The 16808-nt window shown below is 25.4% G+C and overlaps 1 protein-coding gene across 1 annotated transcript; it reads right to left on the minus strand.

Moving 5' to 3' along the window:
- Window positions 1-2683: 2683 nt before the first annotated feature.
- Window positions 2684-6186, minus strand: LOC113380295 (acyl-CoA-binding protein homolog). Its single transcript, XM_026619639.1, has 3 exons — window positions 6147-6186; window positions 5664-5778; window positions 2684-2836 (listed from the first exon to the last, which is right to left on the minus strand). The coding sequence occupies exons 1-3, from the start codon at window positions 6159-6161 to the stop codon at window positions 2703-2705; spliced, it is 264 nt and encodes an 87-aa protein (XP_026475424.1). The 5' UTR covers window positions 6162-6186; the 3' UTR covers window positions 2684-2702.
- Window positions 6187-16808: the final 10622 nt, after the last annotated feature.

Here is a 16808-nt window from a genome sequence, read left to right on the forward strand (position 1 = left end):
GATATAATAATTCTGGAAATTTTGTTTTTTTATTTGTGGCTTCTAGGGCTAAACACTTTTTTTTTTCGTAAAACTTTTTTCGGAGTAGAGCAATTCACTCCTTCAACAAAAAGCCGCTTTGATCTAAATTAATATATACATTAGACAAAAGATAACACAGAAACTTTCTGAGAACTATAATAGTCTAATATGATTCCAAATTTTATCGAACCGATATGATTCCAAGTGTTTAAAACGCTAGCTTCCATCTAGTATATTTGTCATTTTCCATTTCTACAGTAAAAACCGATTTTTTCGCTAAAAAACGGTTTTCGAATTTCATAATTTTCGTCAAAAAACTGGTTTTCAAACCGGTTTTTGAAAACCGACAAACCCTAATATATATATATATATATATATATATATATATGCCAATGTTTGGACAATGCCTAATCAAAATCTTCCTCCTGAAGCCCCTTCATTCACTCATTGTGTATTCATATTTGTAATTAGCAACAAGTAACAAACTATATTATTACCCTTGAGATTCGTTGGGGGTGGGGGCCCCCCGTCGGGTGGTAGAAATTTAATAAAGCGACCACCCCCGATATAAATGATACATTTTGCTTAAGTTTGTGCTTACTCAAGGTCTTGTTCAAACAATTTAAGGTTGATTGCAAACGAAAGGCCCCTTATTTGTAGTGTCTGTTAATGCTTTATTAAACATTCCGCGATAATGTTTGGATTAGATTTTAATTGGAATATTGTGAACACTGTTTTGGAAATGATTATATTAAATGGTGTGGGATTATTTATATATTAATCACAATGTGGGATTATTTATATATTAATCACAATGTGAGATTATTTATATATTAATCACATCAACTACATAGTTATTATAGAAACAAATTATGGTAGATTTAGATAGATATTATTTATATGTTACTTAAGTAACAATATTTTATTTTATCATTTATTATTAACTTCCCGTAGGGTAGTTATAGTAATAGACCGAAAATCGAAAATGGAAATTTTTGCATTTCTCACGTTTTGAAGGTTTCTGAACATTTTGGCATACCTCAGAAAAAATGGATGTGTGTGTGTGTTTTGCGTGTCCGAATTTTTTGGTTCACGTTTTCGGATCAACCGATTTGAATGGTTCAAAAAACATTCGATTCCTATTGATAAAGAGATGTGCTGATTAGTTTTTGGGAAAGGCAAGTCCAGCCGTTACGGAGATAAAGAGCAAAGAGTGCAGAAAATAGAAATCGAGTTTTTAAGAGAACGGAGGATCCGATTTGAATCATCTAAAAAACATTCAATTTGTAATGATTGGGAGAAGTGGTAACTAGTTTTTGGCAAAGGCAGGACTAGCCATTTAGAAGATACAGAGCTAAATGTACAAAAAATGGCAGTTTTTAAGAGAAATAAGCATCCGATTTGAATGATTCAAAAAACGTTTTGCTCATTTTGCTCATTTTGCTTTGGGAAAAAAAAATTATTTTTTATTTTTCAAAAAAAATAATTTTTTTTTGAATATCGAAAATAATTCAGATTTCAATTTTAATTCTGGTAATTTAAACTTACTTATATACTTTAAACAAATAATTTCATCTTTGCAATTCAGTTTATATAATTCTTATAAATATTAGACAATGTTATAGTATTTATAATAATCGTTCGTTATGGTACGGGAAGTTCTAGCAATTTGCTAGAATAGCGATGCCATACACCACTAGTTGTTATTAATTTTAAGTGAACAAGGGGTAAAATCTAATACTTATTGGTTTAGGGACGTTCGATTGGACCAATCAGAGCATTCCAATTGGAAACTAATATCATGTTTTCTATTGTATGGAGACTTTCTTATAAGAATCAAACTGTCATTGATTCAATCTTGTGATTTATTTATTTAATATCTGCAATCATATTTTTATATACAATCTATAAAAATAGTGATACTTATATTTATTTACACTGAATATTAATATTTAGGATTGAAATCCTCTTTGATAATCAATGTCTTGTGAATTTATTTTTATTATTGTCAGTTTAGTTGTGATATTGGTGCTATTGCCTTATTAATAATAATGATCACATAAATGTTTTTTAGTGACTATAATATTGACTGAAGATTTCCTTGCTGAATCTTTCTGGATAAATTAAAAGTTTGGGCTTAAGTGTGAGTATAGTAATAGTATATTACTATGCTATTTATAAGTATTTAAGATTCGTTTCACTCATAATACAAAATTCTGAATTCTATTCTTCATCATGTCTTTTACAAGTCTATATTTATAGTAAATTTTACTTCCAGTTTGTAATTACATATTTAGAATCTGAATTGATCAAAACAATAATTTATAGGTATTTAAAGATTCGTTTCACTCATAATACAAAATTCTGAATTCTATTCTTCATCATGTCTTTTACAAGTCTATATTTATAGTAAATTTTACTTCAAGTTTGCAATTACATATTTAGAATGTGAATTGATCAAAACAATAATTAGAGAAATGGCAACTACGGTTATGCAATGGTCTAAGAAACTTTGTTTCTTCTGAAGAAAACGATTTTATATTTTTTTTTTTGTAAAATTTAGTTTATAAAAAACAGAAGTTTAGATAAAGTGCAATAATTGTTTTAATTAATTATATATTACGATTTTGTGATGATACAAAAATATATTTAATCTATTTATTATTTTTCATTCATTAGAATCATTTGTACTTCTGCTCCAATTCTCCTACTAATGTAACATAGGCTTCTTTGGCAGCCTCTGAACTCATCCCTTTTTTCTCTGACCAGTACTGCCACTTGGCTTTGGCTTTCAGGTCAAACATACCTGGTTTACCTGGAAAAAGATATAAAAATATTATTATTAATTTTGTAAAGCCGGCCACAGACGTAACTGTATACTTGCGCAACTGAATAAATGCGCAACCAGGCGTATTTTCACAGCGCCCACAGACGGTTCAAGTTTATGTTCAAGTACTTGCGCAAGCATATCACAAATGTCAAATAATAAATGTCAAAACATAACCTAAAAATATATCTTTTTTATTAATTTATGTATTTACAGCATCAGAAGAGCATCCAAAGTGTTCAGAGGGCTAATTTAATAACTTTTAATTGTCGATAACTTCATAAACTTGTATTATGAATTTGCTACAAAGTAAAACAAAAACGGGACATGTGCTGCCACACGCGGCCAACGAATAAACTTGCCGACTTGAATGGTTGCGCAATTAAAATAATGAAAAAGTGCTCATGCCTACTCGCTTGCACCAGTCTGTCAAGTTGCGCAAAAAACACGCCACAGACGCTACAGAACACATGTGCAAGTCGCAGGTTGCGCAAGTATACAGTTACGTCTGTGGCCGGCTTAACGGAAACGTTTGTTTTCGATTTGCTAATATTATGCTTTTTCTTGATCTTTGAAGTCATACTGAATGGTTTAACATGAATTTTGGGAAAATTATGTGAGTATATATGAGTCAGAGTTTGACTTTTCATCGACTGCACTGATTTGAAAATTTCAAAAGCCATTCGAGGCAACTAGATGGTTACATCTGGTACAATACAAGAGTTTTTCACATTATAGTGCCCTCACTCACAAATTTAATATATTGATTTCTTCAAGGCACAATGACTTACTTTAAATTTACTTATTAATCAAAGCTCTTATTTCAAACTAGAATGTATACAATAACCCAGTAGCGGCGCTAGGCGTCGGCGGTGTCGGCGGCCATTTTAATTATTTAAAATTTAGTTAATTTTCATACGGATGTGCGAGTAAAGAAGGTGTTTAGTGGTTTACAGGCACTATCATTTTTCTCTTTTATCATTTATGGACATTATCTAATATCGTCTGTCAACACTATAGATTATTAAATCCAAACAACTTCTCGCAAGCTAATTTTCTGGTTGTTTATATATTTGTGTATTTCTTATGTGAGCACAATGTAAATCATCGTTCTTTTTGGAAATACATACGAGTGGGAATCTTAACATATCGAAACAGTAATTAAATATTCGAGGAATAAAAGTAATCAATGATCAATAAAAATTGATCAATGAGAAATAACAATGAGATAATAACAAAAACTGTTAATTTGAAACTAATCATTGTTTCACACCGTCAACACAAGCAATATATTTTTTTGAACATTCTATTGGGATGATCAGTTCTTTCAAATAAAATTGATAACCTTTTAAACTTTTTTTGTATCTCCGAAACCGCTGAACCTGCCTTTGACAATTTATCAACACGAATCGAATGTTTTTTAAATCCTTTAAAACGGTTGATCCGCTCTTATATCGTCGACAAAAAATTAAAGCGTCTTAAAAAAACGACATTTTGACATTTCTGAACCAATTTTAAAAATTCAAAAACTGATCGAAAGTTTTCAGTTAGCGATCGTGCTGAATTGTTTTTCGTCAAGATCGACCGCACAGTTTCTTCGTAATTTATTGTAAAAATCTTTTTTCAAAAAAAACCTGTTAGTCTCATCTAACATAAATTTTATGGAACTACGATAAATGATTAATTATAAAAACTCATTAAATTTTAGAATAATGGGACGAGCTTTTAGACCATGTGCACCTACTATGTGATGTGCGGATTTGTGCACTCAAATTAGTATGAACATAGATTTTTTAAATCTAATTAATCACTTGCAGATTGCAAAATTTTGTCTAATTAGTTATTAAGTCGGTGATTTCCAACCATTTTTTATTCATAATGATCGAAAAAACATAAAATTTGCTAATCAAATGGTTGGGCAAAAGTAAACCTTTTCGCGATAATTATTTAATTTTAGTGCTTTTCTAATAGCTGGAGAACAAACCATTTTTGCCGAAGAGTTTGTTTATTTTAACTTGTGTAATTTTTGTCTATTTCAATTAAAAATAAATCTCATATACAGTTATAGTACTCGCAAAAAAATCTAAAACAAAAATTTTTATATATCTTCAAAGATTTCTGAACACTTTGGCAAATTTTCGTCGACGATTTCGCGAACATGGACCAACCAATTTGAAAAATTCAGAAAACATTTGACATGTATTGAAGGTAAGAAGACGTGCTGATTGTTTTTTGGCAAAGGCAGGATAAGCCGTTTTGAAGATACGGGGCAAAAAGTGCTAAACTGATTACATTTTTAGGAAGGCAGGTCTAGCGGTTTTGGAAATCCAGTAAAAAAGCACAACAAAAGCCATTTGGGATATGCACATCAAATGATCAGATATTTTATAAAGATTTTAATTAATAGTGAGTTAAATTAGACTGCAACGCGGCGTTTACGCGCTTCGATATTTCGTCTCTAAGCAGCTAAAGCAACGTGATTGCTATGAAAAAAGTTCGAAATTTTCAACAAAATATTTCAAATTAAAAAAAGTCAATTTCTTTCACTTTTCAAATTTTTTCAAAGCTTTTCAAAAATTTAAATTACGGCACGAAAAGTTTCAGCAATTTGCCTTTAGGCACGATGCCATGTACCACTAGTCAACTTGCAACTGCCAAAAAAGGGGGGCCTCGCAAACGAATTTCGCCGACGCCCACGAATGGTCTAGCGCCGCCACTGCAATAACCAATGAGATAAGGTGGAATGAATATTGCTGAATTTGAAACAAACGATGATCTTAATGGAATAATATATGTTAAATTTTCTTTTACTAACTAGTATTATTGTCTCCAACTGTGGCTTGTTTAAACAAAGCGTACAATTCCAGTAATTCTTGATCGGTGGGTCTGCTCGTGAATTTCTTCACACGTTCAGCAGCATCATTGAAACGCTAAAATAATATAAATAAATCAAATTAGACAATAGAATGGATAGAATAAAATATTTCATTAAACAATGTGTGCATGCAATATATTATATAATTTTCAAATTGTTTTTAACATTGTAAAGCACAAGCGCTTATCATTTTACATAAATGATTTCAGATACAAGAATCTAAACTGATCAATAAAATGATAAACATTCAGTATACTTAACTGAATTATATATTGATTTCAAACATTGATTTAGTGTAAATGAAGTATTTTACTAATTTGATCAAATTGATCATTTTTAATTTATCTTTAACCCTAAATCATATCAGTGTATTCGTGTAATTGTGACAAAAGAAATAAACTTATAAATATTGCAAATTCATACCTCGTCGAGTGACATGTTTGTTGACTTTTTTGTTCAACCTGTAAAAGAAATAAATAAATAATGTAAGTAATATATATATATATATATATATATATATATATATATATAATATATGTTCTATTATTATAGAGTCCGATGACTTTTCAAAATATTAATCAGCAAGTTCCCAAATTATAGAATTATTTAAATACACAATGTGTGTATTCATTATAATTTAAATTTAATTCGAAGATATGCATGCTTAATTGGAAGTTCAAGGTAGATGTTAAAATACTTTGAATTAAGTATGCAAATGCATATTTAATAACAGAAAGGAGGCAATGAAATGATATATGAGAAAACAATGTATATGGAGAAGTGATTAATGATTTTTACAACAAATTCTGATATGACTCGAGTCATACTAGAGCCAGTATTATTAGATCACGAGACTATTAAGAAATTAACGTACAGATTGAGTTTGGTTTCATGAATAATTAAAATTGAAATACTGAACTTTATGAATGTTTTTCTTTTACCTCAGCACAAATCAAAGAAAGATGCTGTTTGGTTGACTCATTTTTGAAGCAAAGATAAAAAAATATATAAGAACCAACAAATAATAGAGAATTATTTATAAAAAAACACATTAAATATAATATAAATTACTATTGAGATCAAAATAATAATCCCTTTTCTCTGACTTGACTTGACATGACTTTCTGGTCAATACGTGTTTCTTTTTTTTTGCTTTAATTATGGTTTCCTTTTAATATTTTTAGTTTTAGAAATATAATTATATTCAACAATTTTATATTAATATTCGTTATCGTGCTTTTTATTTGAATTATAATTCTGAACATATTTCTAATATGCATTGAAAGATTCAAGGATTAAATAAATTTTTAAACATTTAGCTTTATTCAATAATTGTATGTATGAATGAATAACATTTATAATTATGCTTTTCTGGATAGTTTAAGTAAACAAAAATTCAAGAATAGGCATAAAAATACAAACATTTTTCCATAAATTTTACAAACAGTTTAACTTTTATTTTACGAATAATCTACCTAATTTGGAATTTCTAGTCGTTAAATTTAAACCATACACATCTTAAAGTATTATCAATTATAATTTTATAGTGATAGTATAATTAAATTTTTATTGAGTATTTTTTCAATTTCAAGCTTTTAAAGTTAAAGTGGAATTCATTCAATTTTAACATTTCTAAAAATGGTACTTCTAAAAGAGATATTTCGTCTTTGCGAAACTTTGAAATAATTATAAATGAAAAAATGATTTTTTTAGAAAAAAGTGTTCTTAGTGTGAAAAATTATATATATATATATAATGAACACAAGTTTATAAATCCTTTGATAACAACCCAGTATTTTATCTCAATTTGTTGTTTCGATTTAATACCCATGCCAGATCGATATCTTTTTAGCATCACAATATTTATATATATATATATATATATATATATATATATATATATATATTATAGATGCCAATCAAGTATATACTTTGTACTTTAAGCGATTATCTGCTGATTTATGTTAACGCGTGTGTTTCAAATTAACATATATTTATAACAAAAAATAATAAAATGATTCGTTGGGAATTACATAAAATCATGGAAAATAATATTTAGAAATGTTCTAGGATATTTTGTTAGAAGACAATGTTGTAGATTATTTAATTCTATAAAAATGGTTATAATATTGTATTTGAAAACGGTATAACAGATAGAAGAGATATAACAAATTGAAAAATTAGATGTTAATTATAATAATATAAATAAATCTAACATTTGTTTTAATTTTTTAGAAGTTAATAGCATTATTTCTGAATCCTGATGGATTAATAATTTGTTTTTTCTTATATTTACCCTAGTAGAAATGAATCGTGGCGCAATATTGTACTTTTTATGGGCTCTATATTGTTTACCAATATTGCTATAATATTATTCTGTTAACATTTTCCCATATAAATCCAATATTAAAACCAATAAAGGCCCCATATAAAACCAATATTGATAAACAATATTAAAATCCCATTCAAAACCAATATAAGCTCAATATTGAGAACCAATATAAGATTAATATAAATAAACAATATTTACCCTATATAAAAAACCAATATAAGCTCAATATAAATAAACAATATTTACCCCAAATTCATAATTATTATTTAACCCACATTTAAAAATTTTATTTAATTTATATAGAAAAACAGTATTTAACTCATTGATAATAAAAGTTTATTTATTCTAAATGAATACATACATTTTTAAATAGTTTATGTATTGAATCTTGATATCTTTATTAACAATTTACACATTATTTTATGATAACAAGATACAAAACAATCAAAATATTTTCAGTCATTATAATAATTTAGAGGATTTTAATGATAAATTATAATCATAATTTTTGTTAATCCTATCGCCGTAATTGTACAAAGACCAAGCCATTCAAACAATTTGCAGACTTAATTATTATTTCGATGTTTTTTTTATTTTCACACATGTTTTAACATTTTCTTGAATTCGATCATGATTACACCTGAAATAAGATAAAATTTATTAATATTTTATAGCAATATTTTCGAAATATATTGATTTTATAAACTCATAAATTCAATTACTTAGCTTTTAGCAAAAAAACATTTCAGGCATTATTTTGCAGTAAATATAATTGTAGTTTATCTAAAACTCATATTTTCTAGAACTCTATCACAGTCAAATCTGAAATAATTAAAAATACAGTAAATAGAAAATTTTAACATTAATTTAAAACAGCTCAATTATAGTTTCAAATTAAAACAAAAAAACTATTGTTGGAAATACGAATACCAAATATTCAAAAGCGATAATAAGTTATTGAAAAGTCTTCATTTAATAAGTTTGTTAATATTTTTATTACCTTTTACCAAATCCATTCTTGCTATGTGATAGTTTTTATATTACAGCTGATTTTATATCCATTTCAATTTAGTCAATCTAGAATATATAAAATACATCATTGTTTACTAAATATGTATGTTGATTTATATAAGTAATAAATATACTTACGTGCTTTAAATATAAAACTCAAAATTACGTTATTTAACCGCTTAATTTTAATTATAAACTGTTCACAAAATAAGTTTTTAGCAAATTATTATATATTTGATATCATAGATCATTTTATTATTCACTAAATATTCACTCAAAATTCACGAACTAAGACTTACTATATTTTATGAATATTTTTTAATATTATAACAAATTCTAAATTCAACAAAAATTGCTAAACGCACTGCGTAACAAATTTCAGTCTACTGAAAATTACGAAACTCTGCTTGGCTTGCGCTTTGTTTGATGGTGTAGGTGTAGCATTGTTAATCAAAGGGCGGTTTTTATGTTTTTGTATTTTATGTTACGAAGTATACGCTCATTAATTTGTCGTTATTAGTTTATTCAGTGTAGTAGTCATTAAAAAAAACTTTATATATAACAAAGTTTATATATAACTCTTTTTTCATTCATTTCAATATGAGATAGTTAGTAAATTACATAATCTGTGAAACGTTAGTTAGAAAATGTTCAAAACGAAATTAATAAAAACGCCATTAATTATTATTATATCAAATATGTTTATATTTATAAAATTTTAAATATTTAGATTTATTATTGATTTTTTTTCTGAATTATATAAAATAAATTTTATCTTCACAAAACAAAATTAATATTTCACTTATTTTATTCTACGTTTTGGGCTTATGGATTCTTTCCTTCTTCAAGAACTAACCAACAAAATTTTTTATAATCACACTCTTTTCTATGTACACAATAATAAATTTAAAAAAATCTTCGTTTGAATTTAAGTTAATTTTTTAATTAAACTTTTACTCTTAAATAACATTAATATAAATAATAAACTAGTATAGTAATATAAATAATAATTGCTATCAAAAAGATAAAACAAAAGTGCAATGACATAATATTTGTTCATAAAATACGTATAAAATAATTTTGGCCACAACTGACACAGTCAGGTAGAATATTTCGTCGTAGGACAAAGGACACGCATAGAAGAAAGGACTCGCATCGTACACGAAGTGAGATAGTCTTATACAAACATCGGTTATATGAAAGAAAGAAGAGACACTCTTGAGTAGTTTCTCAAAAACAGATGTTCGTACATATATATGGTATGGTCATACATACATGTATATATGATGCAATTTCAGAAATTTTTATTCTATGAATAAATATAAAACGTCTAAATTTATAAATATAAATCGATATATTACTAGCAGATATAACAGATTTAAATAATATTAATACATACCAAACCAGGGTAAAACAAATTTAAGCAAGGCATGTGACTAATCACAAAATTTTATTATTTAACTTTTATTTTATTCGAAGTTTTGTTTTTTTATCAAACATTTTGTTTACATTTTTTTCTCGTTTACTCACATTATTTAAATTTAATATATATATATTCTGATACTTTTGCACTATTATAATCTTGTATAATTTTGTTTTTGTTTTGTTTATTGAATGATGGCCATACTTAAAATATCGTTAAATAATATAGTTAATAAATAAATACAATATAGTTAAATTATTTATTGCTTTTTTAACTTCCCGTAGGGTAGTTATAGTAATGAGACGAATATCGAAAATGAAAATTTTTGCATATCTTCACGTTTAATAATGGATTTAATTAATTTAGCTATTAATTAATTAATTCTCAAAAATATGTTTTTTAAGAGTCACCATAGATGTTTTTGGCGCTAATTTATGATTTAAAATTGATTATTTTCTTGACCAATGTAAATGTTACTTATTTCCCAATGTAAATGTTCGATAATAAAGAAAAAATAAATGTGAATATAATATTTACAATTTATATTGAATTCATATAAAATTTATATCAAACTATTAATTACGATCGAGCTGATCGAGCTATGTATTACCTAAGATATTATCAATGAGTTAAATTCTGTTTTCTATATGAATTAAATAATATTTTTAAATATGGGTTAAAATAATAATTTTGAATTTGGGGTAAATATTGTTTATTTATATTAATCTTATATTGGTTTTCAATATAATTTCAGAAAAAAAATGTATCAACCCCACATTTAAAATTCATATTGAATTTATAACAAAAATATATCAAACTATTAATTGCAATCGAGCATATGACTTTTTAAAACTTTAATCATGATTTTGGTGCTAATTAATTATTTAAAGTTGATTTTTTTCGTAACCCTTATAAAGACCACACATTTCCCAAATTCGATAATACTGAAGAAACGAATCGTGGTTGCCCAGAAAAAAAAGCAAAACCCCCACATTTAAAATTTATATTGAATTTATAAGAAAAATGTATCAAACTTGTAATTGCGATCGAGGACATGACTTTTTAAAAGCTTTAATCATTACTTTGGTGCTAATTAATTATCTAAAATTAATTTTTTTCGTGACCTTTATAAAGACCACATATTTCCCAAGTTCGATAATACTGAAGAAACGAATCGTGGTTGCCCAGAAAAAAATGCATAACCCCCACATTTAAAATTTATATTGAATTTGTAAGAAAAATGTATCAAACTAGCAATTGCGATCGAGCATATGACTTTTTAAAAGCTTTAATCATGATTTTTGTGTTGATTAATTATCTAAAGTTAATTTTTTTCGTGACCCTTATAAATACCACATATTTCCCAAGTTCGATAATACTGAAGAAACGAATCGTGGTTGCCCAGAAAAAAAATGCATAACCCCCACATTTAAAATTTATATTGAATTTGTAAGAAAAATGTATCAAACTAGCAATTGCGATCGAGCATATGACTTTTTAAAAGCTTTAATCATGATTTTTGTGTTAATTAATTATCTAAAGTTATTTTTTTTCGTAACCCTTATAAATACCACATATTTCCCAAGTTCGATAATACTGAAGAAACGAATCGTGGTTGCCCAGAAAAAAAATGCATAACCCCACATTTAAAATTTATATTGAATTTGTAAGAAAAATGTATCAAACTAGCAATTGCGATCGAGCATATGACTTTTTAAAAGCTTTAATCATGATTTTTGTGTTAATTAATTATCTAAAGTTATTTTTTTTCGTAACCCTTATAAATACCACATATTTCCCAAGTTCGATAATACTGAAGAAACGAATCGTGGTTGCCCAGAAAAAAAATGCATAACCCCCACATTTAAAATTTATATTGAATTTGTAAGAAAAATGTATCAAACTAGCAATTGCGATCGAGCATATGACTTTTTAAAAGCTTTAATCATGATTTTTGTGCTAATTAATTATCTAAAGTTAATTTTTTTCGTGACCCTTATAAATACCACATATTTCCCAAGTTCGATAATACTGAAGAAATGAATCTTGGTCGGCCACAAAAAACTTGGATTTCGCCCACATTTAAAAATTATGTATAATTCGTGTAAATATAGAATTAGAGGCGTAAATCAGATGGAAAACATGTTTATTATTTGTAATAAACCATATAAAACACTTTTCCGATGAATTTTCCAAGTTTTCCATAATTTTGAAAACAAATATTGTCCGGTCCATTTAAAGACAAGATTCGAATATTGCGCCACGATATTTTACCCCTCTAGCCACGATACATTTCTACTAGGGTATTTTCTTTTATTTATTATTTATAATCAAAGTATATAAACAAACCGTTTTTTCGGTGCGTTTCGATGCATGACAGCAGAGTAACTGTAAACATATTTTTATAGAAGTAAAATATTATTAGTGTTACTGTTATAAATGTTACTACAGTTTCTTTTATGAAAGTACTATAATTGGTTTGTAGTAATTATATTAAGTTTCTCGACATTTTATTGAGATCAAATAAGAAAGAATTACACATAATATATGTAGGTATATAAACTAAATTGGCAACATTCAAATCGTTGTCTCTTTGTAGAGATTAGACAATCTATAATATTGTTAAAATATTAATTACCTAAACTAAATTTCGTCCACACTTAAGTATCAATTTATTTTTGTTGTTTTGTATCTTTTAAATGTTTCTGAAATTGAAAATCTAAGATCCGTGGGGCATGGAAGGTACTGTTGCTTTCAAAATACTATTTCCGAAAAATAAATAATTATTTTTATGTATATTTCGGCATAATTATAATTATATATAAATATAATAATATATAAATATATTATTAATTAATTTTAATAATTAATTTAATAATTAAAAAAAATTAATAACTAAATATAATATATAATATATTTATTTAATTTGTAGCCTGATAAATGAATTATAATATCAGTTGAGTATTTATAAAAATAGATTGTTAAAGGGCAATACGAAAATGTTGGAAACCACTGGACTAAGTCTCCTTACTCCTTGCGAATCAACACTTACTTATATATTTATTTAGTTGAATTCAAAATAAGAAAAAAATATTACCATAAGATTTGTACAAGATTGTATAAAATTTACAATTTTGTTTAATATTATAAAGACTTACAGCAACGTATTTCATTAAAAAAATGGTAATAGAAATCAGGAAAATTATCATTTATTTATTTTATTTATTATACATCTTGTAACTTTCGAATAATTATATTAAATACTTTGACCAATACAACTAATATCTCAATATCAAAATTTAAATTGATAATAGAGTATTTGTATCATTTTTTACCGGCAAGATTAGATAATGGGTGTGTATAAAAAAAAATTATTGAATATTAAAATCTGTGAAACAGTGACACATATTTTATATCAAAATATAAAAATCTATTAATATAAACGATATATATCTTGATATCGGGTATAAAAGTCATCGTACTTTAATGTTTATCAAGAGTAAGTGATTGTATTGATTATTAATTAATTTTTAATTATTTATTAATGCACTGATTAATTGTAGTTAATATTATTAATAAATTAATTTGTAGTAATTTGTAGTTAATATTGATATGTGTGTAAATTTGTATTAATTTGTATTGATAAAGTATGGCATAGAGTTATACAACACATTTATAACAATTTAATTTATTTATCTCATAATTTTGAACCGTTTATCTAAAATTATACCATAATGGTAGTAAAAAAATGTTTAGAAAATTTAAAACAGCAACTAAGTATACTTCAAAAAGTAACAAAACTTAGAGAACTTTAATTCCAAATTGGAATGCAATTTATGTAGCAAATCTCTTATAACTTTTAATCCATTAGTCTAATATTTATCAAATACTTATAGTTCTTGTACAAAATTAAATAATATTTAATTTTCTCTATCAACACACAATTCTAGAGCAACTCGGAATACTTAAAAATCGCAATTAAATTTTGAAAAAATATCTGGATCCATTAAAAGTGCACTTAGTTTTTATATCCTATGCAGATATTAAACCAAATGATTAATATAAATGAGATATTTGGAAAATTTGTACAAAATATAATATTACACAATTTTGTCTAACATTATAATGCTCTTGGGCAACTCGATATACTTTAAAATTTTAATTGAAAGAACTGAAAAATTTAAACGCGTTATAATCATAATTGAAATAGGGAAAAGTAAAACATTTCTAACGATTTTTAAAGAGCTAAGTAAAATAAAATTTATATTTTATTTAATATTTATTATTTAATTATCAGATGAAAAAAAAATCAAATTTCATCTGCTTAAGAGTTTTTGTTTTAAGTTAATGGTTATGTAGTTATATACTACTAATAATAATTAATAATATAATATTTACTCCAAACCATATCATCAAATCAACAACCATCAGTTGGTTAACAAATGCAAATAGTATCAAAATAAATATAGTTTAGACAATTAATTTATTGTCTAAATTATATCCATATAATATATAACGTATTTGCAAACACTTTAATATATTAAATAACTTAAAAAAATAATTTTAACATACCTTTTTTATAACAAAGAACAAAATAAACCACTTGTTACCAATCCCACGTCTGATCGTACACTAAACTTCATATTGGAGTATTGAAATCTCAACAGGTGAGTTTTAGATGTATCTGTTGATTAATAATATATATTTATATATACATGCGCACATTGGACATTTGTAAATTTATATGTGTATATAAAACGAGTTCGGCTTTAATTGATGGAATTCCACTGCAGTAATCAAATCACTTTTTTAATCTTTTTTTTTAAACATTTTGAGATGCGTGGAAAATGTTTATGGAATAAACGTTATTACACGCATAATATATAATATAATTATTATTTATTTATCAACCGTTCAGTTAACAAAATGGCAACCGCCCGACATTTTGTAATTTATTGTTTTATGTTTGACACGAAGTTAGCAATGTTTACGTTTCAGTTTTCTTTTAATTAAAAAAACTAATATTAATTGTTTAATTACATTTATACAGTATTAAACCAAAAATATTAATTTAATAATTTAATTGTAACAATATAAATAGACTTCGTTTGCATTTAAAATCAAGCGATTTGTGAAAGTGTTTTAAATTAAATTTTACAAAGCAAGTGCTTTATAAAAAATATATTATTTTTAATTATTTTAATTTATGTATTATTTTTAGTCAACACTTTATTGAATAATTAAATGATATATCTACCTTATTAAATTCACAAGTAGGTAATTTTTTATTTGTTCTAATTTTGTTTATAAAAATATTTCTTGTTTAACTTGAAGTTGGCAGCACTCGCCATTAGGTTTATTTGAATATTATAAAAAGTATTTATAATTTCTAAAATCGAATTCCTATATGAATCCAATCTCTAAAAGGATTCCTATAAGAATCCAATCCCGTAGTCAATGCCTATAAAAATCCTATAAAAATCACTTTCTTCAAGAAATTATATTTCTGATCTTTCAAACAAACGTTTATAAAATTTTAAACCCATTTTGGAAACAAGAAGTTAAAAAATATTGTAGTTACTCCAGTAAAGTTTATGTCTATCATATAAATCTTTTACTATAAATCATAATTAATATTATTTATTATGTAAGCAAAATATATATTTAAGTTTATATGTGTATATAGTTGTAGGTATAACTTTCATAAAAAACGTGCTCATTTTAGATATCATTATGGGTTTTTTGTATAATTTGCATTAAAATGAATACATTATATAAATTTATACAGTAATAAATGATCATCAAACAAATTTATTTCAATTGAATATATTTCTAATAGTTTAGTTATATATGGTATATATATATTATATATATATATATATATATATATATGTGTGTGTGTGTGTGTGTGTGTGTGTGTATGCATATATCAATGTTTTTAAGTTGCATTATGTGAACATAATTTTTTTGATTTACGAGATTAATTCTTACTAAGACTGATATATTTCCAATTTAATAATACATACAAATATTGATATATGCAAGTATGGAATATGTTTTTTTTATATTGATTACGTCAATGATTATCTAAATCTTTTTAAACACAAAATTAAAATTAGACTTGTCAGTCATTGCATTTGATAGCGTCAAAAAGTGATAAAATCTGAATGAAAATATATCGTAAACAACATCATTGTTATAACAAATATTTCTATAGTTCCTTATATATTACGACAAATTATTTAATATTATGATCGTAATATTAACTATTAAAAATTACATTATAAATATCACAACTTTTTGTTTAGAATTAAAATTT

Source organism: Ctenocephalides felis, unplaced genomic scaffold, assembly GCF_003426905.1.
Source record: "Ctenocephalides felis isolate EL2017-DRISC unplaced genomic scaffold, ASM342690v1 CF-g0.4_SCAFFOLD_02043, whole genome shotgun sequence".
Classification (NCBI taxonomy): Eukaryota; Metazoa; Arthropoda; class Insecta; order Siphonaptera; family Pulicidae; genus Ctenocephalides; species Ctenocephalides felis.